The sequence below is a fragment of the Mirounga leonina genome, unplaced genomic scaffold, assembly GCF_011800145.1.
Source record: "Mirounga leonina isolate KUSES-001 unplaced genomic scaffold, KU_Mleo_1.0 Mir_168, whole genome shotgun sequence".
NCBI lineage: Eukaryota > Metazoa > Chordata > Mammalia > Carnivora > Phocidae > Mirounga > Mirounga leonina.
In genome coordinates, this window is record NW_023270426.1 from 31,764,219 (window position 1) to 31,791,605 (window position 27,387).

At 35.7% G+C, this 27,387-nt stretch overlaps 1 protein-coding gene across 3 annotated transcripts in view; it reads left to right on the forward strand.

Annotated features, from left to right (window-relative positions):
* Positions 1-27,387, forward strand: part of DDX4 (DEAD-box helicase 4) — a 69,941-nt gene that overhangs the window by 21,254 nt on the left and 21,300 nt on the right. The window contains exons 4-9 of one of the 3 annotated variants that reach the window (XM_035013884.1): positions 1,686-1,763; positions 9,707-9,757; positions 13,538-13,597; positions 23,639-23,740; positions 24,701-24,781; positions 26,109-26,156. In XM_035013884.1, coding sequence (XP_034869775.1) covers positions 1,686-1,763; positions 9,707-9,757; positions 13,538-13,597; positions 23,639-23,740; positions 24,701-24,781; positions 26,109-26,156 — 420 coding nt within the window. The remainder of the gene's footprint in view (positions 1-1,685; positions 1,764-9,706; positions 9,758-13,537; positions 13,598-23,638; positions 23,741-24,700; positions 24,782-26,108; positions 26,157-27,387) is intronic. The other 2 variants (XM_035013886.1, XM_035013885.1) reach the window with 2 other exon arrangements.

Here is a 27,387-nt window from a genome sequence, read left to right on the forward strand (position 1 = left end):
AATAAAGGGTTTTTAAATGAGAAAACCATCACTGAGACAGATTTTACTACACATTGTTAAGTCCATATGTTTAGGTTGAAAAACACATTAAACTTCTGATCAAAACTCTTGGTTGAATTAATACTTTAAAAAGTTACCATTACTACATATAATCTTGGAAATTCATAGACCCATGAATGTAACTTCTTTCCCTTATTGTTAATGTAATATTTTAGTTTCAGTCTCTATGATAACTTTTTCTCAGAGCTTTTGTAGCTAGTAATTTGTTTTTGAAATTGACTATTAATTGCTTATAATATAGAATTGATCACTTTTCATGTTCTCTAAAGTATGACCTAAATAGTTTTAACTTCTTGAATCACACTCATCTTTAGAATTTGATGAAAATATGGATAATTGCTCATACGTAATTTTGCACATGGCTTTAGGAGTTTTGCAGACCCTTTAACTGCCCTGTATTAGGGTATTACACAGTTAGATAAGACACAATTTATGAAGACCACAAGATAATGCTTTAATTTTTCTAGTGATAGTTTGAAGCGGCAGTTTATGTCATTTTGGATGTCTTTTGTTCCAGTTTTTTGTTTTAAATAGCCATGCTTCTTGCCGTAGCAACTCTGCTCTCAAAATTCTTAACTAGTGGTAGAGAAACACATGGAAGAAATAAAGAGAGAGTGGTAATGTGGAAGAAGGATTGATTATGACCTGAGGTCTGAAAGAAGACCTCATAGAGGAGGTAGCCTTTGAACTGGGGTTTTGAAGAGTGAAAAGAATTTTGATAGGAAAAATAGGAAAGTAGGGAATGCCATGCTTAAGAAACAGTGTATAGGAATTTTTGAAAATATTTGAAGTTCACAATGCGGAGTAGGGAAGTTGTTTGGTGTGAATTAGAATGTTGGGTGCTCTCCGTTGAGTAGTGGGAGATAAAGCTCACAAGGATAACGTGAAGAAAGACCCTGGAGGGGTGGAGATGTGACTAAGGGAGTGGTAGTTGCAGCTTTTATTTATTATGTAGTTCCTTCCTAACTTAAGTTTTAAAAGTGGAAAGATTGAGAGCAGTTTAAATACTAATAAAATGAATAAGTAATAATTAAAAATAAGACAAGCGTATAAAATTTTCAATAGCAGGACTTTCATACAGGGGCATAAGTAGCTGGCTCTAATCAGGGTGAGGTTTTAATATACAGAAAATCACAGAGTTGTATTTCCTGATAAAAGGTCACTAGTAAAATAAAAACTAGTAGAAAGCTGTATTTTATCAGTAGTATGTTTATGTTTTTATGTTGGTTTTATAATTCAGGAGTTTTTAAATAGAAGTTGCAGGATATTTTATCTTTATAAGTTCCTGTACTTCTTTCTCCCCCATCCTTGGAAGTCCCTTTATGTTGGAGATTCATTCATTCATTTAAAATTTTTATTTTTAAGTCATCTCTACACCTAGCATGGGGCTTGAATTTACCACCCTGAGATCCAGAGTTGCATGCTCTACCAGCTGAGCCAGCCAGGTGCCCTCCCCTACACTTTTTAAAAGATTTTATTTTTTAAAAAAATTTTTTATTGTTATGTTAATCACCATAAAAGATTTTATTTTTAAGTGATCCCAAAGATTGGTTTAATTCCTAGTTTTTGATGACACAGTTAATTTTATGTTTTAAAGAGTTTTAACTCTATCTGAACATTTTCAGATGCTGGCGAGTCTAATAAAAGAGAGAATACATCCACAATGGGTGGTTTTGGAATTGGAAAGAGTTTTGGAAACAGAGGTAAACTGCTTATGATATCTTATAATCACAATTTGAGTGAACCCTAGTTTTTTTTCCTTTACTCAAGACTCCCTTCCTCTGTGCCCTGCAACAAGAGATCCATCTTATGTACTTCCAAAGGTAAATTTCAATCTCCATCTACTTGAGCAAAGAACCAGTAGAAGCTTTGAAGTTCTTTTTTTCCTTAAAAACTTTAAAACTGTATATCAGAACTGGAACAGAATTTAAGATCAAGACCACTAATGTGTAGGTTGAAGACTTCTGAAGCATTTTGGAAACCTAGCAGTCAAGGAGGGTAGAATGGAGGGAAGGGGCAGTTGTGGAGGGCAGTAGATAGAATATAATCCTTTTCTGAACCAACTTGAAGGATTGCAAATTCTGAAATGGAACTAAATAACTCAAAATGTAGGTTTTGTGGTAATACACTCTTTCTGTACAGATTGTGTTTATTTTGAAATGATGTATCTTTTCAAGGAAAAACTTTTTTGTCATCTAATCATATATTGAGGCTTTAGGGTACTTTTGTATCATAATTGTGTATTAAATTTCTCTGCTAAAAAGGGATGTTAAAATTTTTGAACCTGAGATATTAAGTGACTTTATGTATACATTCTACATATAAATTTAACATCTGTCAGACAGTAATTGATTAGTCTCTGTATTGCAGAAGCCATGACTTAATATATTTAGTATTTTGTAGTTTAGGTTAAATACTGCTTGACAGCCATCTTATAGTGACCTTTAACTTAATTTAATTGTTTTTATTTTTTTTAAGATTTCATTTATTTGTCAGAGAGAGAGGAAAGAGAGAGCACAGCAGGGGGAGCAGCAGGCAGAGGGAGAAGCAGGCTCCCTGCTGAGCAAGGAGCCCCATGTGGGACTTGATCCCAGGACCCTGGGATCATGACCTGAGCCGAAGGCAGATGCTTAACGGACTGAGCCACCCAGGCACCCCAAAACAGGCCATTTATTTATTTATTATTTATTTATTTATATTTTTAAAATTTAATTTAATTTTATTATGTTATGTTAGTCACCATACAGTACATCATTAGTTTTTGATGTAGTGATCCACGATTCATTTTTTTCATATAACACCCAGTGCTCCATGCAGTACATGCCCTCCTTAATACCCATCACCGGGCTACCCCATCCGCCAACCCCCCTTCCCTCCCCTCTAAAACCCTCAGTTTGTTTCTCAGAGTCCATAGTCTCTCATGGTTCGTCTCTCCCTCTGATTTCCCCCCCTTCATTTTTCCCTTCCTTCTCCTAATGTCCTTTGTGCTATTCCTTATGTTCCACAGATAAGTGAAACCATATGATAATTGACTTTCTCTGCTTGACTTATTTCACTTAGCATAATCTCCTCCAGTCCCATCCATGTTGATGTAAAAGTTGGATAGTCATCCTTTCTGATGGCTGAGTAATATTCTATTGTATATATGGACCACATCTTCTTTATCCATTCGTCTGTTGAGAGGCATCTTGGCTCTTTCCACAGTTTGGCTATTGCAGACATTGCTGCTATGAACATTGGGGTGCATATGGCCCTTCTTTTCACTACATCTGTGTCTTTGGGGTAAATACCCAGTAGTGCAATCCTGGGTCATAGGGTAGCTCTATTTTTAATTTTTTGAGGCACCTCCACACTGTTTTCTAAAGTGGCTGTACCAACTTGCATTCCCACCAATGGTGTAAGAGGGTTCCCCTTTCTCCACAACCTCTCCAACATTTGTTGTGTATTGCCTTGTCAGTTTTTGCCATTCTAACTGGTGTAAGGTGGTATCTCAATGTGGTTTTGATTTGAATTTCTCTGATGGCTAATGATGACGAACATTTTTTCATGTGTCTGTTAGCCATTTGTATGTCTTCTTTGGAGAAGTGTCTGGTTCATGTCTTCTGCCCATTTTTTGACTTGATTATTTGCTTTTTGGGTGTTGTGTTTGAGAAGTTCTTTATAGATCTTGGATACCAGCCCTTTATCTGTAATGTCATTTGCAATATCTTCTCCCATTTTGTGGGTTGCCTGTTTGTTTTGTTGACTGTTTCCTTTGCTGTGCAGAAGCTTTTTATCTTGATGAAGTCCCAAAAGTTCATATTTGCTTTTGTTTCACTAGCCTTAGGAGATGTATCTTGAAAGAAGTTGCTGTGGCTGATGTCAAAGAGGTTGATGCCTGTGTTCTCCTCAAGGATTTTGATGGATTCCTGTCTCACATTGAGGTCTTTCATCCATTTTGAATTATCTTTGTGTATGGTGTTAGAGAATGGTTGAGTTTCCCAGCACCATTTATTGAAGAGACTGTCTTTTTTCCATTGCATGTTTTTTCCTGCTTTGTCAAAGATTATTTGACCATAGAGTTGAGGGTCCATATCGGGGTTCTCTATATCTGTTTTTGTGCCAGTACCATGCTGTCTTGGTGATCACAGCTTTATAATATAGCTTGGATTCGGGCAACGTGATGCCCCCAGGTTTGTTTTTTCTTTTTCAACATCTCCTTGGCGATTCGGGGTCTTTTCTGATTCCATACAAATTTTAGGATTGTTTGTTCCAGCACTTTGAAAAATGTCATTGGAATTTTGATCGGGATGGCATTGAAGGTATAGATTGCTCTGGGTAGTATAGACATTTTAACAATGTTTATTCTTCCGATCCATGAGCATGGAATATTTTTCCATCTTTTTGTGTCTTCTTCAATTTCTTTCATGAATGTTCTGTAGTTCCTAGAGTATAGATCCTTTACCTCTTTGGTTAGGTTTATTCCGAGGTATCTTATGGTTTATGGTGCTATTTTAAATGGAATCGTTTCTCTAATTTCTCTTTCTACAGTTGCATTGTTAGTGTATAAGAAAGCAACTGATATCTGTGCATTGATTTTATATCCTGCCACATTACTGAATTGCTGTATGAGTTCTAGTAATTTGGGGGTGGAGTCTTTTGGGTTTTCCACATGAAGTATCATGTCATCTGCGAAGAGAGTTTGACTTCTTTGCCAATTTGAATACATTTTATTTCTTTTTGTTGTCTGATTGCTGTTGCTAGGACTTCTAGTACTATGTTGAACAATAGTGGCAAGAATGGGCATCCTTGTCATGTTCCTGATCTTAAGGGAAAGGCTCTCAGCTTTTCCCCATTGAGGATGATATTCACTGTGGGTTTTTCATAGATGGATTTTATGAGCTTGAGGAATGTTCCCTCTATCCCTATACTCTGAAGAGTTTTAATCAGGAAAGGATGTGGTATTTTGTCAAATGCTTTTTCTGCATCAACTGAGAGGGCCAAATGGTTCTTCTCTCTCCCCTTATTAATGTGTTCTGTCACATTGATTGATTTGCGAATGTTGAACCACCCTTGCATCCCGGGGATAAATCCCACTTGGTCGTGGTGGATGATCCTTTTAATGTATTGTTGGATCCTATTAGCCAGGATTTTGTTGAGGATTTTTGGAATCCATATTCATCAGGGATATCGGTCTGAAATTCTCCTTTTTGATGGTGTCTTTGCCTGGTTTGGGGATTAAGGTAATGCTGGCCTCATAGAATGAGTCTGGAAGCTTTCCTTCTGTTTCTGTTTTTTGAAACAGCTTCAGGAGGATAGGTATTATTTCTATTTGAATGTTTGGTGAAATTCCCCAGAGACTCCATCAGGTCCTGGACTCTTGTTTTTTGGGGAGGTTTTTGATCACTGCTTCAATCTCCTTACTGGTTATTGGCCTATTCAGGTTGTCAATTTCTTCCTCTTTCAGTCTTGGGAGTTTATAGGTTTCTGGAAGACATCCATTTCTTCCAGGTTGCTCAATTTATTGGCATATAGTTGTTCATAATAATTTCTAATAATTGTTTCAATTTCCTTGGTGTTAGTCGTGCTCTCTCCCCTTTCATTCATAATTTTCTTAATTTGGGTCCTTTCTCTTTTTTTTTTTTTTTTTTAAAGATTTTATTTATTCATTTGACAGAGAAAGACACAGTGAGAGAGGGAACACAAGCAGGGGGAGTGGGAGAGGGAGAAGCAGACTCCCTGCCGAGCAGGGAGCCCGATGCGGGACTCGATCCAGGGACTCCAGGATCATGACCTGAGCCGAAGGCAGTCGCTTAACCAACTGAGCCACCCAGGCGCCCTCCTTTCTCTTTTCTTTTGGATAAGTCTGGCCAGTGGTTTATCGATCTTACTAATTCTTTCAGAGAACCAGCTTCTAGTTTTGTTGATCTGATTCACTGTGTTTCTTGTTTCTAATTTATTGATCTCTGCTCTAATCTTAATTATTTCTCTTCTAATGTGTGGCTTAGGCATTGTTTGTTGCTTTTTCTGTAGTTCTTTAAGGTGTAGAGTTAGTTGGTGAATTCGGGATTTTTCTCTTTTTTTGAGTGAGGCTTGGATGGCTATGTATTTCCCCCTTAGGACTGCCGTTGCAGTATCCCATAGGTTTTGAACCAGTGTGTTTTCATTCTCATTGGTTTCCATGAATTGTTTAAGTTCTTCTTTGATTTCCTGGTTGACCCAAACATTCCTGAGCAGAGTGGTCTTTAGCTTCCAAGTGTTTGAATTTCTGCCAAATTTTTTCTTGTGATTGACTTCCAGTTTTAAAGCATTATGGTCTGAGAATATGCAGGGAATAATCTCAGTCTTTTAGTATCATTTGAGACCTGATTTGTGACCCAGTATATGGTCTATTCTGGAGAAAGTTCCATGTGCACTCGAGAAGAATAAGTATTCTGTTGTTTTAGGGTGGAATGTTTTAGGGTGGAATAGCTATGAGGCCCATCTGGTCCAGTGTGTCATTCAAAGCTCTTGTTTCTTTGTTGATTTTCTGCTTAGATGATCTGTCCATTGCTGAGAGTGGAGTATTGAGGTCTCCTACAATTAATGTATTGTTATCAATGCAACTCTTTTATTTTGGTTAACAGTTGGCTTATGTAGATGGCTGCTCCCATGTTGGGGGCGTAGATATTTACAATTGTAGATCTTCTTGTTGGATAGACCCTTTAAGAATGATATAGTGTCCTTCTGTGTCTCTAACTACAGTCTTTAGCTTAAAATCTAATTTGTCTGATATAAGAATTGCTACTACCCCAGCTTTCTTTTGAGGTCCGCTGGCATGGAAGATGGATCTCCATCCCTTCACTTTGAGTCTGGATGTATCTTTAGGTTCAAAATGAGTCTCTTGTAGACAGCATATGGATGGGTCCTGTCTTTTTATCCCATCTTCAACCCTGTGCCATTTTATGGGAGCATTTAGGCCGTTGAGAGTGATTATTGAAAGATATGAATTTATTGTCATCATGTTGCCTGTGAAGTCCTTGTTTGTATAGATTGTCTCTGTAAATTTCTGTTCTGTATCATTCTTGGGGTCTTTCTCCTTTTATAGAACCCCCCTTAATATTTCTTGCAGGGCCGGCTTAGTCGTCACATGTTCTTTCAGTTTCTGCCGGTCTTGGAAGCTCTGCATCTCTCCATCCATTCTAAATGACAGCCTTGCCGGATAAAGTATTCTTGGCTGCATGTTCTTCTCGTTTAGTACCCTGAATATGTCTTGCCAGGCCTTTCTGGCTTGCCAGGTCTCTGTGGATAGGTCTGACGTTATTCTGATGTTCCTCCCTCTGTACGTAAGGAATCTCTTCCTCCTAAGTGCCCTTAAGATGGTTTCCTTGGTTCTAAGATTTGCGAGTTTTACTATTACATGCCGGGGTGTTGGCCTGTTTTCCTTGGTCTTGGGAGGGGTCCTCTCTGCCTCTAGGACACGAGTGTTTCTTTCATTCCCCAGATTAGGGAAGTTCTCAGCTACGATTTGCTCAAATCCATCTTCTAGTCCTCTTCTCTCTCGACCCCCTCAGGATCCCAGTAATTCTGACATTGGAATGTTTCATTATGTCACTTATTTCTCTGATTCTATTTTCATGGATTTTGAGTTGTTTTTCCCTGGCCTCCTCTTTTTCCTTCTTGTCTATTAATTGGTCTCCTAAACCACCAATTCGTTCTTCTGCCTTGCTTATCCTAGGTGTTAGATTATCTAGATCAGATTGAATCTCATTGATAGCATTTTTAAGTTCTGCCAATTCAGCTTTCATTTCTGCCCTTAGAGACTCTGTGTTGCCATTAATCGATTTCTCCATTCTAGCTGTTGTCTTCACAGTTGCTAGCCTGCATTCCATCTCCGACAGCTTGGTTATATCTGAATCCATTTGTAAATCTGTGGCATAAGTCATAGTCTCTGAGTCTTTCCTATTTGAGGGGTTCTTCCTCCTAGTCATTCTTTTGGTGGGTGCTTGAGGGAATGTAGAGAGTCCAAATTAATGACCACAACCCAAACAAGATGCACCTGTTTTCTAGGGACCTTAGGGTTGCTGGCCTCTTGTTCTCCCAGCCTGTCTTCTGGGGGAGGGGCCGGCTGACTATTACTCAGGCAGCCCTGTTTGGGCAGAGTTGCCCTGCCCCCTGTGGGGGGGATGGGCTCAGTGAAAATTGGTTTTTTGGGGCTTTTGTTCTCTGGTGGCTTTCTCTGGTGGCTTTCTGCTCTCTTCTGAGAGAGCAGAAGAGACTGTTTCCAGCCCTCTGCCTCAGAGCAGAGAGATCGCAGTCTGTTCTTCAGTGAGCACTCCAGGCCACGCACACCATCTCCATTTGTGTCTGTGCTGCTATATAAACTGCAGCGTCCTGGGTTGTGCGCCCCTCAGCAGCGCTCCCAGTCCTCGCCTCCAGGTCGGGGCACGTCTCTGCCCTTTGTGCTTCTAAAACGACCAGCCGCCCCTAGTTCACACGCACGGCCCCGCAGCTCAGGGTTTCCATCTGGGGAGCTGCCCTAAAGTCCTTTTCCTGTTGCTACCAGTCTGCGAGTCTGTGCCCCGTCCCCGGCGCATAAGGTTGTTGCTCACCAGCGGTATAGGATCCCAGTGGCTCCCTCACCCTGCCGTTTATCCTCTGATATCTGCCCGCGGAATCACGGTTCCCCGCTTCATACCTCCAAACCAACCGCCTGTGATACTCTTTTTGTAGAGATCCAGATCTGTCTGCTTACATCTCAGGCTGATTTCGTGGGTGTTCAGAGTGGTCTGGTAGATACCCAGCTCAATTCCCGGGACCAGTTGGAATAGGGTCCCCTACTCCTCTGCCATCTTTTCAGCATCCCCCAGAACCCATCCAAAACAGGCCATTTAATAAAATCCCAGGTAGGATGACAGGAGTCCCAGCAGGCAGGCAGGCCTCGTAGAGCCACCCTGAGTCTCCCAACACAGCCCTGCCTGACCTTTAATTTTAGTGGATATTGCTCCCTGACTATCTTTGCACTAAAGATCATTTTATTAAGATTCAATATTTAAAAATTTTGTGAAATACTACTGATGAATGCTTTTAAAATTAGAGATGTATCTATATGCTCCAGAGACACATAACTCTAGATACAGGTTTTTATTATATGAGAAATTTACAAGCAGAACTAAATGAAAGATGTAAAAAAATTTTTGTAAACAAAAAATGTTGGAAGAATTTCCTTATTACTGAAATGGGAAAAATTATTGAATATTGAATTATAATTTAGTTGTATTGTCCCCTGGCAGATGAAGAGATTATAAGATTTTAAAAACTTCGATATTTCGAATAGAAAGTATATAGTGTTTATGTTGATATATGCTGCTGTTCTGACCATCTACATATATATGACATTTGAGGTAATAGAACACTGGCTGGACCTTTTACCTTAGTTAATTGATACAAGGCAGAAGTCATAATGCAACCTGAGTTTTCATTCAGTGTATGTATATGTATGTGTGTGTGTATATATATACTTATATATATATACACACACACACACATATATAGCTCTGTGTGGTTTATTTTATTTTAAGGGGGCACCATAACTGGTAGTCCCTTTGGTTTTTGGTTTTTGGTTTACCACAGAGGTACGGGTAATTGTTTTCAGAAATTTGCATGTTTAATTTTCTATTTTGTATAGGTTTTTCAAATAACAAGTTTGAAGAAGGTGATAGCTCTGGTTTCTGGAGAGGTAAGTTCAGTGTTTTCTCTAGTGGCTTTTAAAATTTAATGTTCAGTGTACATGCTAAAGAGAAACTAAGATTAAGTGTCATAGTCTTTTTCAGTTCTAATTTATTTAAACTCAGTTTTATAAAGCAGCTGTTGCCAGAGCCTTAACCAAGAATTCAGGCATCCTAGTTTGACCTTTCTCAGCCTGCCTTAATCTATGAGGTGCAACTTTTGAATGGTTTGCTACCTTAAGAAAAAGTAGATAATGGAAAGAACATGTCAAGAATCAAAACTCCATGTCCATATATACGTGCAGTTTGGGACATGCAGGTCCCTATTCAGACTAACATAATTCTTGACAGTGGAAAAAGATTCTTGAGAATGTGGATGACTACTGAAATCAAGACATTTCTGTCAAAGGTACTGACAAACTGGTTTGGAGGAATACCAGAGGATGATGTGAATAGAGTAATGTTACCAGAATATAGATTACAGTAATTAATAGTGCTTTCCTAGGAGAACCTGATTAAGTAGATTTGGGTGAGGCCTTGGAACCTGTATTAAAAAGCATCCCTGGTGACTCTGATGCCTTTTTGTTTGGTCATCATTTATCTGTGGAATCTTTTTTCTTTTTAGAGAGGAGAGGGTAGGGGCAGAGGGAAAGAGAGAGAATCTTAAGCAGGCTCCATGACAAGTGCTGAGCCCACTTGGGGCTACATCTCAGAACCCTGAGATCATCACCTAGGCTGAAATCAAGAGTTGGACGCTTAACTGACAAAGCCACCCAGGCGCCCTTATCTGTGGAATCTTAATAACATAATACAACTTTGGAGTTGCAGACTTTGTTTCCTGTCCCTGCTCTGCGACCCCCTAGTTGAATGACTTAGAGCTAGTTGCTTAATTTCTCAGAGCCACAGTTTGCTATTCTGCAGAATGGAGGACATCTCTATTATAGGTTGTTAGGCAGACTTAATGAAAATGTGTATGAAAATATGAAATTCAATACCAGACACATTCATGGTAAACAGTAAATGCCATCTATCTTCATTAAATATTTGAGTCTTAATTTCATTATACTCTTAATAGTGATTCTCAAAATCAAAACCAAGCTTAGACTGATCACCTTAAAACCCTTTGGAATTAGGGTGCCTGGGTGGCTCAGTTGGTTGGGCAATTGCCTTCGGCTCGGGTCATGATCCTGGAGTCCCGGGATCGAGTCCCGTGTCGGGCTCCCTGCTCTGCGGGGGTCTGCTTCTCCCTCTGACCCTCCCCCCTCTCATGTGCTCTCTCTCTCTCTCTCTCATTCTCTCTCTCTCAAATAAATAAATAAAATCTTAAAAAAAAAACCCTTTGGAATTAGATGGGGTTTTAATATATCTACTAAAACTGTTTTCCCTAAGTTATTGTTAGTCTCATTCTCCCTGATTTTCTGTGCTTTTTTCATTTTATTCAAACGAAAATGTACATAACATAGAACAAATATTTAACAGAAGAAAAAAAATGACCATTTTTTTTCTTTTCCATTTCTATTTTACCTAATCTCCCTTTTTAAAAATCAGTGAATATTCAAGATCATTTTCACTTAGCCAAGACCTTCCCCAGTTGACTCCTACCAGTGGTAGACCAGATCACTTTTGAGCACAAATTCTAGTTTCTCATGGCACCTGAGAGAACTTTCCTCCAAAAGTTTGCTTTCTTCCCTTGGTCTATTTTCTATATGTATATTTCTCTTTATATATATGGATTGAATTCTTTCATTCTTAAAATTGTTATTGGCAAGCCCAGAAACCGATTTTGATATCATGATAGAAGCTTTTATTCTGCACACAAATAGCATCTTTTGTGGTTGTTATTGTCCCTGCAGTCTAGTTTCCTCCATCTGGTATAGTTAGTGATAAGGACTGTTGATTTTGGATTTGGACACCCTAGGTTTGAGACCCAGAGTCTCCTCTCAGTTGTATTATCTTGAAAAAACATATTTAACTTCTGTATTTCATTTTTTCTATTTATAAAAGAGGATAATACCCACTTCACAAGGTTTTTGTGAAGATTTAAAAAGTTAGTACATGTTACTCATTTAGAACAGTGCTAGACCATACTGAATTCTAAATGTGTTATTACTATTATTATATAACATATATGAATATATACTTATATTAGATACCTAATATATTTATGTACTAAATATATATTTAATATAATTAATGTATCATATTGTTATTTATATTTTTAAATATTTATACTTTATACATGTTATATATATTTTATATACTTTCTGTAACTAATTTTTATGTAATGTAATGTGGTTGTAGCTAATCTTGGGATAGTATCTCTTTTTTGTTGGTGCTTGGCTTTATTTCCTAACTCTACAGATTTTTTTCCAATAACTACATTTCGAAAGAGTATAAGACTCATTACAAGTTAGAAAAATAGTACAGAGAGTTTCCTTCACCCCTTTCCTAATGTAATTGTACTCATCACCCAACTTCTCCCAATGTCATTAGCCTATTTTAATTCCTAGTGTGGTCAAAATATAGGTTTGTTTTAGGGGAATAACTGGACAAAATTAAATGTGAGATCTCTTTGTCCTTGTCAGGTCTCAAATTAATTTATAGGTTTTTCTTACATAAGGCAATAAATGTTAGTTGTCCTCATTATTCCAGGGCCAGCAACCTTCTTTTCAAAATTCTTTCCTTCCTGCTAAGCTCCCTTATAGTATTAAATCCTGTTTCCCAAATAATTGTCTTGATATCAGATGAATGACTCTTTAGGAATATTTAGTAGTTGTTGACTTCATTTCAAGTAGGAGCCTGCAATAAGAGCTCTGGGTTATTTCTTAAAAAACAATATTAGTTGTTAAGTAGATTAGTACTTTTGCACAGGAACTTAACTCATAGCTTCTAAGCGGTCTAGCCACTTGATGTCATTACTATGACTTTTAAAGTTCTCAGATTTTAAACATTTAATGACATGTACAAAGGTCCCTTGAAATCATTTCTGTATTTCCCAGATGTGGCTTTGTTGGAATCTTCTAGAAAGCTTAAAGTTATTCAAGTCATATTAGTAACATTTTTAAATTTTTAAAAATTACTCATTTGTTGCTCTCTATACTTTTAAAAAAATAAACATCTCTGGGGCTGGATTCTAGGGATCTATCTATTTAATTTTTTTCTAGGAATTTATTTTTAAAAAACCTTCCAGCTAATTCTTAGGCAGCCTTCAGTGTAGTGATCCTCATTCCATTGTTGAGAAACTGGTAATGTTACTTGATATTGTCTTAAAAACAGAAAAGCCAAGATATCCCCCAATTGTTTCATTAGGATGATTGGGGAAAAATTTGCATATGTTTAAAAAAATCCACTAATGTCTGAGATACAGTAAGAAAGACAAATTACAGAAATATTATTATAAAAAGAATAGTCATGTATTTCTAGTGGCCGATGGCCTACATTTAAGAACCACTTGACTATTTTAATAGTCTAGGTATTTCTGAAACCATTTTTAGTCATACCAGTATTGATGAAATTCTTCTTCTTCGGCTTGTGCGTAGCACTTGGGAAATAGTGAATTCTCAGTTATACACTTAACATTTAGGTATGTTAAATGATTTATAGGGAATTGACTGAATAATGTCTTTATATTTCTGTTGCTAAAATTATTTCAAGAATTAAAATGTTCATATTTTAACTTAAAAATACTTATTTTTCTCACTAACTTATCCTGTGATAGTGCTATTCTTTAGATATTACAACTTTAAAGTTAATTATTTAGATGCTATTCACATGTTAAATTTTTATTCAAGAATCTAATAATGACTGTGAAGATAATCAGACACGGAACAGAGGGTTTTCCAAGAGAGGCGGTAAGGACCACATTTTGGAACGATTTGTACTTACACTTTCTAATGTCACTGGATTTTTTTTTCCCCCCAAAGATCTCCAGAATGTGCTATGAAGTACAGAATAGGGACTGTGAGTTCTGGTCAGTCACAATATCTATGAACTGGGATGTCTTTGTCTCTGAATAGAATATTTGGATATATGGGAGAGTGAAGAAATTGTAGATTATTTTTTGTTTAGGTCTGGCAGTGCTCTACCATACTCTGCTAATCCTGCCTCTAATAAAGTTGAGATGAGATGGTATAAACATTACAGTATTGAATTCTTTTTTTTTTTTAAGATTTTATTTCACAGAGAGAGAGACAGCGAGAGAGAGAGCACAAGCAGGGGAGTGGGAGAGGAAGAAGCAGGCTCCCGCTGAGCAGGGAGCCCCATGTGGGGCTCGATTCCAGGACCCTGGGACCATGACCTGAGCCGAAGGCAGACACTTAATGACTGAGCCATCTAGGCCCCCCACCATATTTAATTCTTGATAACCTGTGGGTAGACATGTTAAAATAACAACAGTAAAACCCACAAAAAACATAGTGAACTTATAAAATTGTTAAAGTTGTGCGAATCTGCTTATGATAAAAGTTTATTCTTAGGAACTATATGATAATCAAGATACATCAGTGTTTTTACAGTAACTTGGGAACATCATTTTCCTTTGCCCATTAGATAGTTAGCCCATTGAATACCAGGCCCATCTTAGTGCTGATAGGACTTGTGGGGACTTCACTATAGCATTCTTAGGGAAGTGAGGTGGGGAGGAATTTGGTGGTGAAGGAGGTTTGGCTATTTGTCTCATAAATTGAGGGTTTTTTAATGATAATTGCAGGGGGGCATGTAATAATGAGGAGGAAATTTAGCTATAAGAAAAAGCCAGACTCATCTTTTAAAATTGCATTTTTTCCCTCTTTAACAAGCAATTTTTAGCACTTAATGTTCTTGAAACATTGCTTTTAGTTTTAAATGTTTGGTTGTTTTCTGCAGAACAGTGAATATCTATCTTCCTCAGTGTTTTCTTTAAATTAATCTAATTCATGTTTAAGTGAGGCAGTCAAAAGCCAGTTGCAGGTCTATGTGCTTGATCGTGGCTTATTGGCTAATACAGGGTGACTAGCAGGGAAACAGTCATTTTTGCATATCCTGATTGCTGTTCTCTTTAGCTGTATACATTTGAAGGTAGGAAATTTGCACATGGCAGTCACTCAGTAAATAACAGATGTGCATAAATATAAGCATATTTAAGTTTATATTGAAATATGACTTGATATAGCACCAGACATGTGCATGCGTTGTACCTGTATAGCTCAGTGATATTTCACTAACTGAACACACCGGGGTTTTTTGTGTTCACAAGCATCCAGATCAAGAAATAGAAATTACTGGCGCCTCTGGAAGTCCCTTTTATGCTCATTTCTTTCACACAAATAGCCAAATAGACAAATGGCACTCATTTCTTTCAGTCCCATTCCATGGTTAACTTCTATTCTGACTTTTAGCAGCATAGGTTAATTTTCTGTTTTTGTACTTGATATAAATGGTGGAATCATACAACATACAACTCTTTTGTGTCCATCTTCTGCTTAATGTATTTGTGAGATGCATTTATAGTGTTGGTTGCAGTTGTAGATCATTACCATTGCTATATAGGCTCTCTGGTTCTACTCTTACGCTAATGATGCTGTTTGGATGTCTTCCACCTTTAAGCTGTTTTGAAGCAGCTGCTGTGGACATTCTAGTACATTTCTTTTGGTGCCATTGATATATATTCAGAAGTAAAATTGATGCCTCATGGATTTTGTATATTTTTTGCTTTAATAGCTGTTGTGAAATCTTTTCAAGATAGATACACTAAGGTATACTCCCACATCCTCACCAATATTTGGTATTTTCTTTTTCTTTAAAGTTTAACCATTCTGCCGAGTATGTGGTAGTATATCTTATTGTGGTTTTAATTTGCCTTTCCTTGATGGACTAATGAAATGTCCAGTGCTTCATAAGTTTACTGGCCATTTGTACATCATCTTTTGTGTAGTGCTGATTCCATTCTTTTGCCATCTTTTCTGCTGGGTATCTGTTGTTAACTTTTCATTGGCAAATAATTTAAAACTTACAGAAAATTTGCAAGAATAGTAAAACTCCTGGATAACATTTATATTGGGAGTCTCTTTGCTTCCTCTTAAGTCATGAAGATAGTCTCTCCTATTTTTTTTTTTTTAATTTTATCTTTTGGAAGGGAAAATGAAGGGGGGGAAATCGGAGGGGGAGATGAACCATGAGAGACTATGGATTCTGAGAAAAAAACTGAGGGTTCTAGAGGGGAGGGGGGTGGGAGGATGGGTTAGCCTGGTGATGGGTATTAAAGAGGGCACGTACTGCATGGAGCACTGGGTGTTATACACAAACAATGAATCATGGAACACACTACCTCAGACACTAATGATGTAATGTATGGTGATTAACATAACATAATAAAATAAAAAACGAAAAAGAAAAAGAAAAAAATAAAATTTTATCTTTTTAACTTGTACATTCAGATTGTAATTCATCTGGGCTTTATTTTTGTATATGATGTAAGATAGGGATCATGGTACATTTTTTCCCCATAAGAGTATCCAGTTGATTCCTTATCACTTACTAAAAGACTTTGCACTCTATACTACAAGGACTTCTTTATCCTAAATCAGGTGACAGTATATATGTGGAACTATTCCTGGGCGTGGTTCCTTTCCTTTGGTCAGTTTCTGTATCTTTGCACCTTTGCTATATAGCCTAATTACTACAATTTCATAATAGATCCTAATATCTGGTAGTGTAAGTCTTCCAAGTTTATTGTTCTTCAGTATTACTTGGGTTATTCTTAGTTCTTTGCATTTGCATGTGATTTTTAGAAGCAGTTTATCAATTTCCTGGAAAAAACCTAATGGGATATTTTGGGGATTGCATTGAATTTGAGGAGATTGACCATTTTTACAGTATTGAGCCTTTCAATCCGTGAATATCCCTTTTTAAGTAGGTCTTTAGTTTTTCCTAGCTATGTGTTGCACTTTTCACTAGAGAGTCATTACACGTCTTTCTTTACATTAGTATTTGATATTTTGTGTTGCATATGCTTATTTATCTAATACTCCATATAACAGTTTCACCATTTTAGAGTGTATACTTCAATAGTTTTAAATATACTCACTATATTGTATGCCCATCATCACTATTTAATTCCTGAACATTTTCTTTCTCCCCCACCCAAAATCTTGTGCCTATTAGCAGTTAGTTCCATTTCTCTCTTATCTCCATCCTTTGGCAACCATTAATCGACTTTCTGTAGCTATGGATTTGCTGATTCTGGACATTTCATATAAATGGAATTATGTAATATGTGATCTTTTGTATGTTCTTTCACTTAGGATGATCTCATAGTTTGTCCATGTTGTAGCATGTGATGGTACTTAATTACTTGTAATGGCTAAGTAATATTTCACTGTGTAGCTGTACCATATTCTGTTTATTCATCAGTTGATTGATTATTGGGTTGTTTCTACTTTTGGGCTATTATGATTAATACTGCTATCAACCTTTGTGTACAAGTTTTATGTGAACATATGTTTTAATTTTTCTGGTGCATATACCTAGGAGTAAAACTGCCAAGTTGTTTTCCACAGCAGCTGCCCCAATTTAGCTTCTTCCAACAATGCAGGAATATCCCAGTTTCTCTGCATCCTTACCAGACTTTGTTATTGTGTGTCTTCTTGGTGGTTGTGATCCGTGTGGGTGTAAAATGGTATCTCATTGTCATTTTGATTTGGGTTTCCTGATGACTATTATGTTGAACAGCTTTTCCCGTGTGTATTGGCTATTTGTATATCTTTTTGGAGAAAGGTCTTTCTAGATCATTGGCTTATTTAAAAAACTGTGTTGTCTTTTTATTGTTTAAAGAATTCTTTGTGTCTTGGTACATGTGCTATTGGAAAGACAATTTGTAGATATATTCTCCTTTCTTTGTGTTACCTTTTTATTTTCTTGGTGTCCTCTGAAGCACAGAAGTTTTAAATTTAGATGCTGTCTGGTTTATCTATTTTTTCATTTGTTGGTTGTGCGTTTGGTGTCATATCTAGAAAACCTTTGCCTATTAAAAGGTCATGCAGATTTTCACCTGTTTCCTTCTAATAATTTTATTGTTTTGCTCTTTGATCCATTTTAATTTCATTTTTATATATGGTGTGAGGGAGGGGTCCAACTTTATTCTTTTGCATGTGAATATCTAGTTGTCCTAGCACCATTTGTTCTTGTTTTATATTGATAGGGTGGAGGTGTAAATCTCTTTAAATTTATCCCACTGGGAGTTGGTTAAGCTTCTTGGATGTGTGAATTTATATTTTTCATCTAATTTGAGAAATTTTCTGCTCCTTTTTTGTGGTAAAATAACTATGACATAAAATCTGCCATTTTAATTATATTTAACTGTAAGTGGCATTAAGTATATTTACAGTGTTACGCAATTGTCACCACTATCCGTTTCCAAAACTGAAAGCAGAAACCTAAGCAGAAATCTATATCCATTATATAGTACATCCCCTTATCTTCTTCCCCTGAGTTTCTGGTAAACTCTATTCTATATTCTTTTTTGAATTTGCCTCTATTCTAGATATTTCATACAAGTGGAATCATACAACATTTGCCCTTTTGTGTCTGGCTTAATTCACTTAGCATAATGTTTTCAGTGTTTGTTCATGTAGCATGTATCTGAACAAAGTACATTTCTTTTTATGGCTGAATAATTATCCATTGTGTGTATAATACCACATTTTACCCATTCATCTATTGATGAACTTTGGGTTTTTACTTACTTTGGCTATTGTGAATAATGCTTCTATGAACATTCATATGTATTTATCTGTTTGAGTCCTTGTCTTTGCACCTTTTGACTGTATGCCTAGAAGTGGAATTGCCAGGAGACGGGACTGAAGTAAGTTGAAATATGCCACAGAGTTCACTGTTCTTAGAATCAGCTTAAAAAATATTCTCTGGGTTACTGCAAGTTTGATTAATTTTCATTTTAGAAAGTTAATTCTGACAGTTTTTGTGCATTTTATTTTTTGGAGTAGCAGAATTCAGAGTTTCTTACTTTGCCATTTTTGCTGATGTCAGTGATCCATATCATTTAAAAATTTTCATTTTGTTTGCTAGTATATAGAAATAAAATTGAATTTTGTATATTGAAGGTTGAGTGACCTCGCTAAATTTATGGTAAGTACTTTTTTAAATGAAGAAAAGATGTTCATATTTCTTATACACAAAATTTAAATGATTTATAAACTTACTCCTTTCTGAAGATTGTTACCAAACATCTTTAAAAGGCTGCAAGAGATTGTCACCTGTCCCTTATGAAATGCAGAATTCATGGAAGGACTAATGTCACCTTTAAAAATATATTAATGTTATTTTATGAAAAGTGACATTTAAAGTGGTAAATTTTGAAATATTTCAAAAACTCAGAAAAGCAGAGAATATTCTATTACAAACACTTGTATACCACTATCTGGATTTAACAGGAACATTTTGTCATTTATACTTCAAATATAGAAAAAAAATTACATAATTATTAGAAGACCCATCTTCCCTTTGTATTTTATATCTCCTTTTTCCCAGAGGTAACTTTTTTAAACATTGGTGTGTAGTGTATACTTCCTATTCATACTTTTATAAAAGTTTATTAGACCTATCTTTTTGTGATTTTTTAATAAAAGATTTTACTTTTAAGTAATCTCTACACCCATTGAGGGTCTCAGACTTAAAACTCTGAGGTCAAGAGTGGCATGCTCTACCAACTCAGCCAGCCAGGCACCCCCCACTTTTTTGTGACCTTTTTTTTGGATCTAGTTCATTCATTTTAACTTTTATAGTGTTTTACTTACCATTTAAACTATTTATTTAAAAACAAATTATTTTTAACACCATGTAGGATACGTAGAGTTTCTGTCCCTACTTTCTAACAAGAAAGTCATTCAGACTTTTAAATTCTGTATAACTTCATGTTCTTTTCACCTCTAGTTATAAGACTTCTTACATAACTAGAAACTGGCATCAGCTATGGAAAAAAAGAGCATGTTCATTTAAATGTTTGTGTTTCTCCTGTGTATGGAATTATTAAGCTATAGATACTAGAGGTACTGAGTCATTATGTAGTCATTTGCTCAGTAGAGAAGCTAGTTTGGAAAAGAAACCAAATTGAATTTACAGAAAGCAGTAGTGAATAGATTAAACAGATTAAACAAAGATGAGTAGAATAAGTGAATCCAAAGATAGATCTGAGGAAATTCTCTAAATTTGGGAATGGAAAACATGAAAGCATTTAACAGTTACAGAAGACAGAATAAGAAGCTCTGTTATTCCAACATATGTCTAAATATCTCCTGAGAAGAGAACAGAGAAAATGGGAGGAGGAGAGAGAGGGAAAAGAAAACTATTCAGAGAATAGTTGAGAAACTTTTCCAGAGTTAAGAAGGAACAAGAATCATGAGCAAATTTAAAAAAATTCACACTCTTATATGTGTATTGACGTTGCAAAATTACAAAGATAAAAATATTTAGAGCTAACAGAAAAAGACCCACATATAAAAGAACAAAAGATTGGCAGCAGAACTTTTTTTTTTTTTTTTCCAATAAAAGTAGAGAACATAATAGAGTAGAATGTAGAATCCTGAGGGAGAATAGTTCTGAATCGAAACTGCTATATCCAGATAATTTAGGTGTCAGAGAGAAATAACACCATTTAGATAAAGATGGTATTGAGTACTGTCAGGCCACTGAGGAAAGAACTACTGAATCATGTATATTAACAAGAAGGAAACTGAATGCAACAAGAAGTAGGAAGCAATGATGAGCATAACTAAATAAATACACATTTTAAAATTGGTAAACATATTGGTAAACCTAAATAAGTATTGGCTTTAGAGGATAGTAATAATGTCATTAATTTAGGGGTTTTAGAAATAAGAAAGAACTAAAATACTAGCAAATGAAAAGACTTAAGTTCTTTGTCAGCTCAGTAGGAAAGAGAACAGATTGAAACTAATTTCAGAATTTCTTAAAAATGGTAAAATTGGTATGGTAAAATATAATGTATAACTTACTAGTGGAGGAAATCCAATAGGATAGAAGGCCAGGACTTTGAGGAAGGAGACAAGGTTGAAAATAAATATTTCTTAAATATTCATGCTGAAATTGAAGGATATCAGTAAAAGCATAAAATATAGCGTTTGGGAAATCAATAGAAGGACAGAAAGGAAAACAAAAAAACATTGAAAAATCGGGGAAGGGAAAACACAAAATAGGATGATTGAAGTAGGAAATTGATACATTAGTAATCATAATATATATTAACAGTAAACGTATGTCAATGCAGAGTTGAAAATAAAGAGAAAAAAATGTCAGTTTAATATTAACCCCAATAGAAGTATAGGAGACAAAATAGACTCTAAAGCAGATATATTAGGAATAAAGAAATAATTACTTAATGATAAAAGTCATGTTCACTGGGAAGATATTACAGTTCGGAACATGGTTTGAAATCTAACAAGATATTCTTAAGTATATAAAGCAAAAGTAGACATAGTTATATGGAAAAATTTGCAAATTTTAAACCACTCATCATGGGATTTTTTTTTTCAAGATTTTATTTATTAGGAAGAGAAAGGGAGAGCATGAGCAGGAGGTGGGGCAGAGGGAGAGAGAGAAGCAGGCTTCCTGCTGAGCAGGGAGCCCCACATGGGGCTTGATTGCAGGAACCTGAGATCATGACCTGAGCTGAACCACTGAGTCATTCAGGTGCCCCCCCCCCCCCCACTAATTTCCCCTTAGAAAATTGATAGAATGAGCAGACCAGATGGGGCACCTGAGTAGCTCAGTTGGTTAAGCGACTGCCTTCAGCTCAGGTCATGATCCCGGAGTCCTGGGATCGAGTTCCGCATCAGGCTCCCGGCTCAGTGGGGAGCTCGCTTCTCCCTCTGACCCTCTCCCCTCTCATGCTGTTTCTCTCTCTCTTGCTTTCTAATAAATAAATAAATAAAATCTTAAAAAAAAAGAAAAGAATGAGCAGACCAGAAATGATTAAGACTATGGAGACTATAGAAGTTTTGAATACCAGTTATTAAGCTTGATGTAATATTTCTGTTTGGAATAGTAAACCCCATATTATAAATTACACATTCTTCTGCAGCATATAGAAAATACACACAATTTTACCATCTATTAAGGCCAAAATGAAGTCCCAAATATACTGCAGAATTTATCACAAACTGTGTCCTCTTGTTAAAGTTTCATGAAAGTAGAAATCCGTAATGATAAGCCTAACCATTGTGATTTGGAAACTGAATTTATCAATTTATGAATTAAAATTCATCTGGCAATAATAAGGTATTTAGACCTGAATGGACATTAAAACATGGAAACTTAAGGGATACAGCTAAAGCAGCTAACTTTTTGAGGAAAGTTTACAATCTTAAATGTATGTAGTAGAAAAGAAATTAGTGAGCTCAGTGTTCAACTTAATTAAAAACTCAGTAGAAGGAAGTTAGAAAGATAATAGACATGAATGAAACAGATACAGTGGAATGTTATTAAGCAGTAAAAATGAAGTACATTTTCACACATCAGCAGAAACAAAGATGGATTAAAGAAGCAAGGTAAAGAATATATTCTATATGATTCTGTTACATAAAGCTCAAACACAAAACTAAACAATACATTGCAAAAAGTTATGTACATAGTTGGTAAGAATTAAAATAAGAGCAAGGAAATGAAAAACAATTCAGGATATTGGTTGAGAAAGCGGGGGGGGAATTTTACAGGGCAAAAGACTATCCACGGGTTTCAGAGGTATTGGGAACATTCTTAGTTTTAAGCTGGGTAGTGTGGGTCCATAGGTTTTCATTTATTACATTTTAAACTTGTATATATGTTTTATATATTTTAGTTATTCATGTGCATACACCAAAGTAACATACCTTAAAAAGAAGCAGATCAGAAAGAAACTGTTTCTTGAAAAGAGATAAACCCCAACAAGGCTTATTCAAAGATAAAGAGGCACAAATAAATAATTTAGAATTAAAATGTAAATGTAATTATTGGTAGATTATTGCCAGATTGAGTAGTTTTAGGTAAGTTTTAGGTAGTAGATGTATAACACTGAATCTACCTTGAATTAACTCTGCCCTATTTTATAAATAGGTTTTGAAAAGACATATAATTCAATATCAAGAAATATATAGAGAATTTTTACCTTTATTGGTCAGTTTCTTTGGGTGTAAATAGTGGCAAGTTCATAAACTAAATCTCACTCTCTTTATTTCTGCCCAGTTGACATTTTGGTTTTGATTTGATCTCGTTCTGCTCTAGGTGGGATCAAATTTTACTTGAACTGTTAATACTGATTTTTGGTATTCAGTTGAATTAATATGTTATTTATAGCAGGAAATCAGACTTTATATATGCTTTTATGTCTGTGCTTTGAGTAAGATGTTTTACTATTTTCTATAAGGAACAAATACAAGCCTAGATTTATCTAATCCTTCTCTGCATTTTAGAGATCTTGCTAATGATGCAGTCGTGGCAACTTTCATTGTTTTACAAGTGAAACTTTTTCTTTTAGTAATTTTTAGTTTTAGTTTTTTTTTTCTTAAGTAAACTCTACCGCCAACATGGTCTTAAACTCAAGACCCTGAAACCAAGAGTCATGTATTCTACCAACTAAGCCAGCCAGCCACCCCTAGTCATTTTTAGTTTTGATTCTCAAAGCAAGCAGTGTTTGTTTTTTTTAATTGTAGCTATGTCTGTTTATGTTAGTAAAGTTGAACATTTATAGTTCAAATATGGCATTTCTTTTTTAGTAACTGTTAATGCCTTAAAATATGTAAAGTCATTAAATTATACAAGGCTTAAATTAAATTTGGCCACCATTTCTCCAAGATTTTTTTGTTGTTGTTTTGTATTGTTCTTGTGTGTGTGTTTTAATATTATAGGCTATCAAGATGGAAATGATTCAGAAGCTTCAGGGTCATCCAGAAGAGGTGGAAGAGGTAGTTTCCGAGGTTGCCGTGGAGGATTTGGTCTAGGAAGTCCAAGTTAGTAGTGACTTGCAAATAGTGTGCTTTATCTGTTAAGTTTTATTTTTCATCATTTCCTTTTCATACATAAGGTTGTTGAGAGGATTATATGAGAACAGCTTAGCAGAGTGACTGGTACATAATCACCTACATTGTATATAACATTATTTTTTTAGACACATATCTAATTGCATACTTGTTAGTTGGAATACATGAATCTTTCTAGAAGTTTGTGTGACTCAGCTCTTTAATCTTATTTACTACTTCTAAGTGTTTTAGAGCCTTGATAATGACAGCCAACCTTAGAAAGAGGTGGCCTTCTCTAAAGTTCTCCCCCCCCCCCCGCCAATATACCTTCTTTCACTAATGTAGCTTTCTACTTTAAATTACTCCAGCCATCATTTCTTGGAGCTAGGGGTATTGACTTCAGAAGTCACTGTTGGATTGCATTTGTCTCTTAATGGAAGAGGATAGATTAGTGGTTTTGGAAGTTAAAATTAAATCTGTAATAATGATTTAATAAATAGGAGATTAGTGAATTGTCACTTTTAAAAAAGTGTTCAGGACTTGGAAGGTTTGATCTGGCAACAGTGGGAGCAAGGGGGTGCTATTCTGGAGAATAAGTAATGAGATGATGCAATGTGAAGTTTCTGGGGTAGTTAACAGTTTACTTTTTGGAGGTTATTTAACTTTTGCTTATATGATATTTTAACAGCATTGGCCCTAACTGCTTTTATAAAATAATTTTAATAAAATAAAAACTTTGAGGAAGTAATTTGTAATTAAAGGAAATGATTTGTGGAGAAATCCTTTGTATGGTACTTTGAAAAATTGCTCATTGTGATTCCTTTAAAATTTAAACTATTTTGCCTCACATATTTAACTTCTGGCACTATGACTTGATTTTCTTCTCTATACTGTATGATTTTAAAACTTCTTAAAAGTAACATAATCTCATTTTATTATGTATAAATATAGATAGTGCATATGAACAAGATGAGGGGACACAGCGCACTGGTGGCTTTTTTGGTTCTAGAAGACCAGCATTAAGTGGCGCAGGTGAGAAATAGAATTTTTCTTTCTTTCTTTTTTCCTTTTTTTTTTTTTAAAGATTTATTTATTTCAGAGAGAGAGAGAGATAGTGTAAGCATGAGCTGGGGGGAGAGGCAGAGGGAGAAGCAGACTCCCTGCTGAGCAGAGAGCCCATTGTGGGGTTGGGTCCCAGGACCCTGGGATCATGACCTGAGAGGAAGGCAGATGCTTAACCAACTGAGCCACCCAGGCACCCCAGAAATAGAATTTCTTATTGAATGTTAACAATTCATATATGCTTTTAACTCTACAATTAGTAACTGAATAGATACATTTAAGTATACTGGGTTAGCTCATGAGTTTCTCTGCTTTTTAGATCTGCAGGCAAAAATACGTGGGCAGCTTTGCCTTCCTTAGAAAATTTGTGCACTGTGAATTATTTCTTCTCTCTTATCTACCAGTTAGTTTGAGGTGTAAAGTATACCCTTAATTGGAGGAAGGAAAGTGAAGTTTGTAGTGGTTTCAAAGAGAACTCTGAGTTAGGGGATTTGAGGAGAAAAAGAAAAAACCCACCACATTTGTTGATAAAAATGTGCAAATGTGGATAAACTGGTACATTCAGACAATAGAATATTATTGAACACCAAAAGGAAATGAGCTATCAAACTATGAAAAGATAAGGAGGAACCCTAAATGCATATTACTAAATGAAAGAAGCCAATCTGAATGGGCTACATACTGTATAATTTCCGACTGTATGATGTTCTGGAAAAGAAACAACTCTGGAGAAGGGTAAAAAGATCAGTGGTTGACAGTCGTTGTGGGGAGGGATGAATAGCATGGAACATTTTTTTTAGGACAGTGAAAATACTTTGTGATACATTAATGGTGGATACATGTCATTTTGTATTTGTCCAAACCCATAGAATGTACACCAAGAGTGAGCCCTCATGTAAACTTTGATTATGCCATGTTAGCTTAGGTTCATCAGTTGTAACAAATGTACTACATTGGTGGGGGATATTGATAATGGGGGAGGCTGTTCAAATGTGGGGGCAGGAGGCTACTGGTGTATGGGAAATCTCTGTTCCTTTCCTTCAGTTATTCTGTAAATCTAAAACTTTCTTTAAAAAGGTGGGGGGAATCTTTAAACAAAATGTTCAAATGAGGAAAAGATTTAAATTAAATGTAGAATTAAGAGATGGATGGATGAAAGGACCAGGAATCCTTAGCACTCAATATTTGAATAGAAATAGCTATATGGTTTATGTGTTCAAGGAGGAGAGCTGTGTTTTAAAAAAAAAAGTGAGCTGTGTTTTCTCTAAATAATCTGCAAAAAAAAAATGCATTACAGGTAATGGTGACACTTACCAAAGCAGAAGTGGCAGTGGAAGTGGACGAGGTGAGTTCTAACTTGGTTTTCCTATATATGGTTAATTAACATTATAGTAATCCTAATTTCATTTTTGACGTTAAAGGTAGCTGTTACTGCTTTTATACATTTTGAGGAGTAGACATATGCTCAGCCTGTTTTGGAGAGTTATTTAATATTCCTCAGCATAACAGTTCTATTATAGGAATTATATACCATAGATGTATTTGCTCAATGTATGCACAAGGGTGTTCACTAAAGCTTCATTTATAATAAATAAAAACTGAAAAGCAACAAAATATATCAATAAATAATGGTTTAATAAATCATATCACCCTAAAGTGGGATGCTGTGCAGATGTTGAAGATTGAAATGTCTGTATGTACATGTTCTTATATTAAAACAATGTTTTTTCCTTATGAGATAGTTATTTGATTTGGTATAAGGCATAAAGAAAGCTCAGTATACATGATTTTGTACTATGAAAATGTTTTTGAGTTGTAAAAATTTAATGTTATAATATAAAAATTAAAATGCTTTCCAGACTAGGAAAATAATAAAACTTACTTGATGTCTCTGAAAAATCCTCAGTGATTATTAGTAGTCTGAGAGCATTCAAAGAGACGACTCCCTTGAACTGCCTCTGTTTCCCCACCTTGATTCTTAGATTCTTCATTATAGAAAGAGGTTATTAATGGTTAGTTAAACCATATCTACAAATGTTCAAATCTTGTTGGGTAAAGGATTTCAAAACCTGTGGACGTTCAGACAAGAAAGAGAGCTTACATGTGAAAATGTATCTAGTTAGATTTTCAAATCTAATGCAGTCCTTATTCTTTTTTGTGATAATACCGGAAAGTGGTGCAATAGAGGACTAGTTATTTAAAACCATGAAGGTAGTGTATGGAAAAGAGTTAACATGACAGCCCTGACTGCTATTCTCTGAATGTCCTGCTTACAAGGTTGTTTTTTTTCCTGGTATCTGGGAAATTGGATTTGGGGAGGGTTCTCACCACCCTAACTAGTTTACGAATGGCTTACTGTGCCTGGAGTGTTTTTACAACAATGTAGTTTTAATACCAGCTTTTCTTTCAGGAGTCTGGAATATTGGTATGTGCCAGGCAGAAAGTGGCTCTAATGAGCTTCTCTGGTAGGCAGCATTTCCAACATGTTGTCACAACTTGTTGCTAGGGAAATTAAGTGTATCCTGTGTGACACCAGTGGGAGAGGACTCTTGGAAGCTGGTGTCTGGTTATCTCTG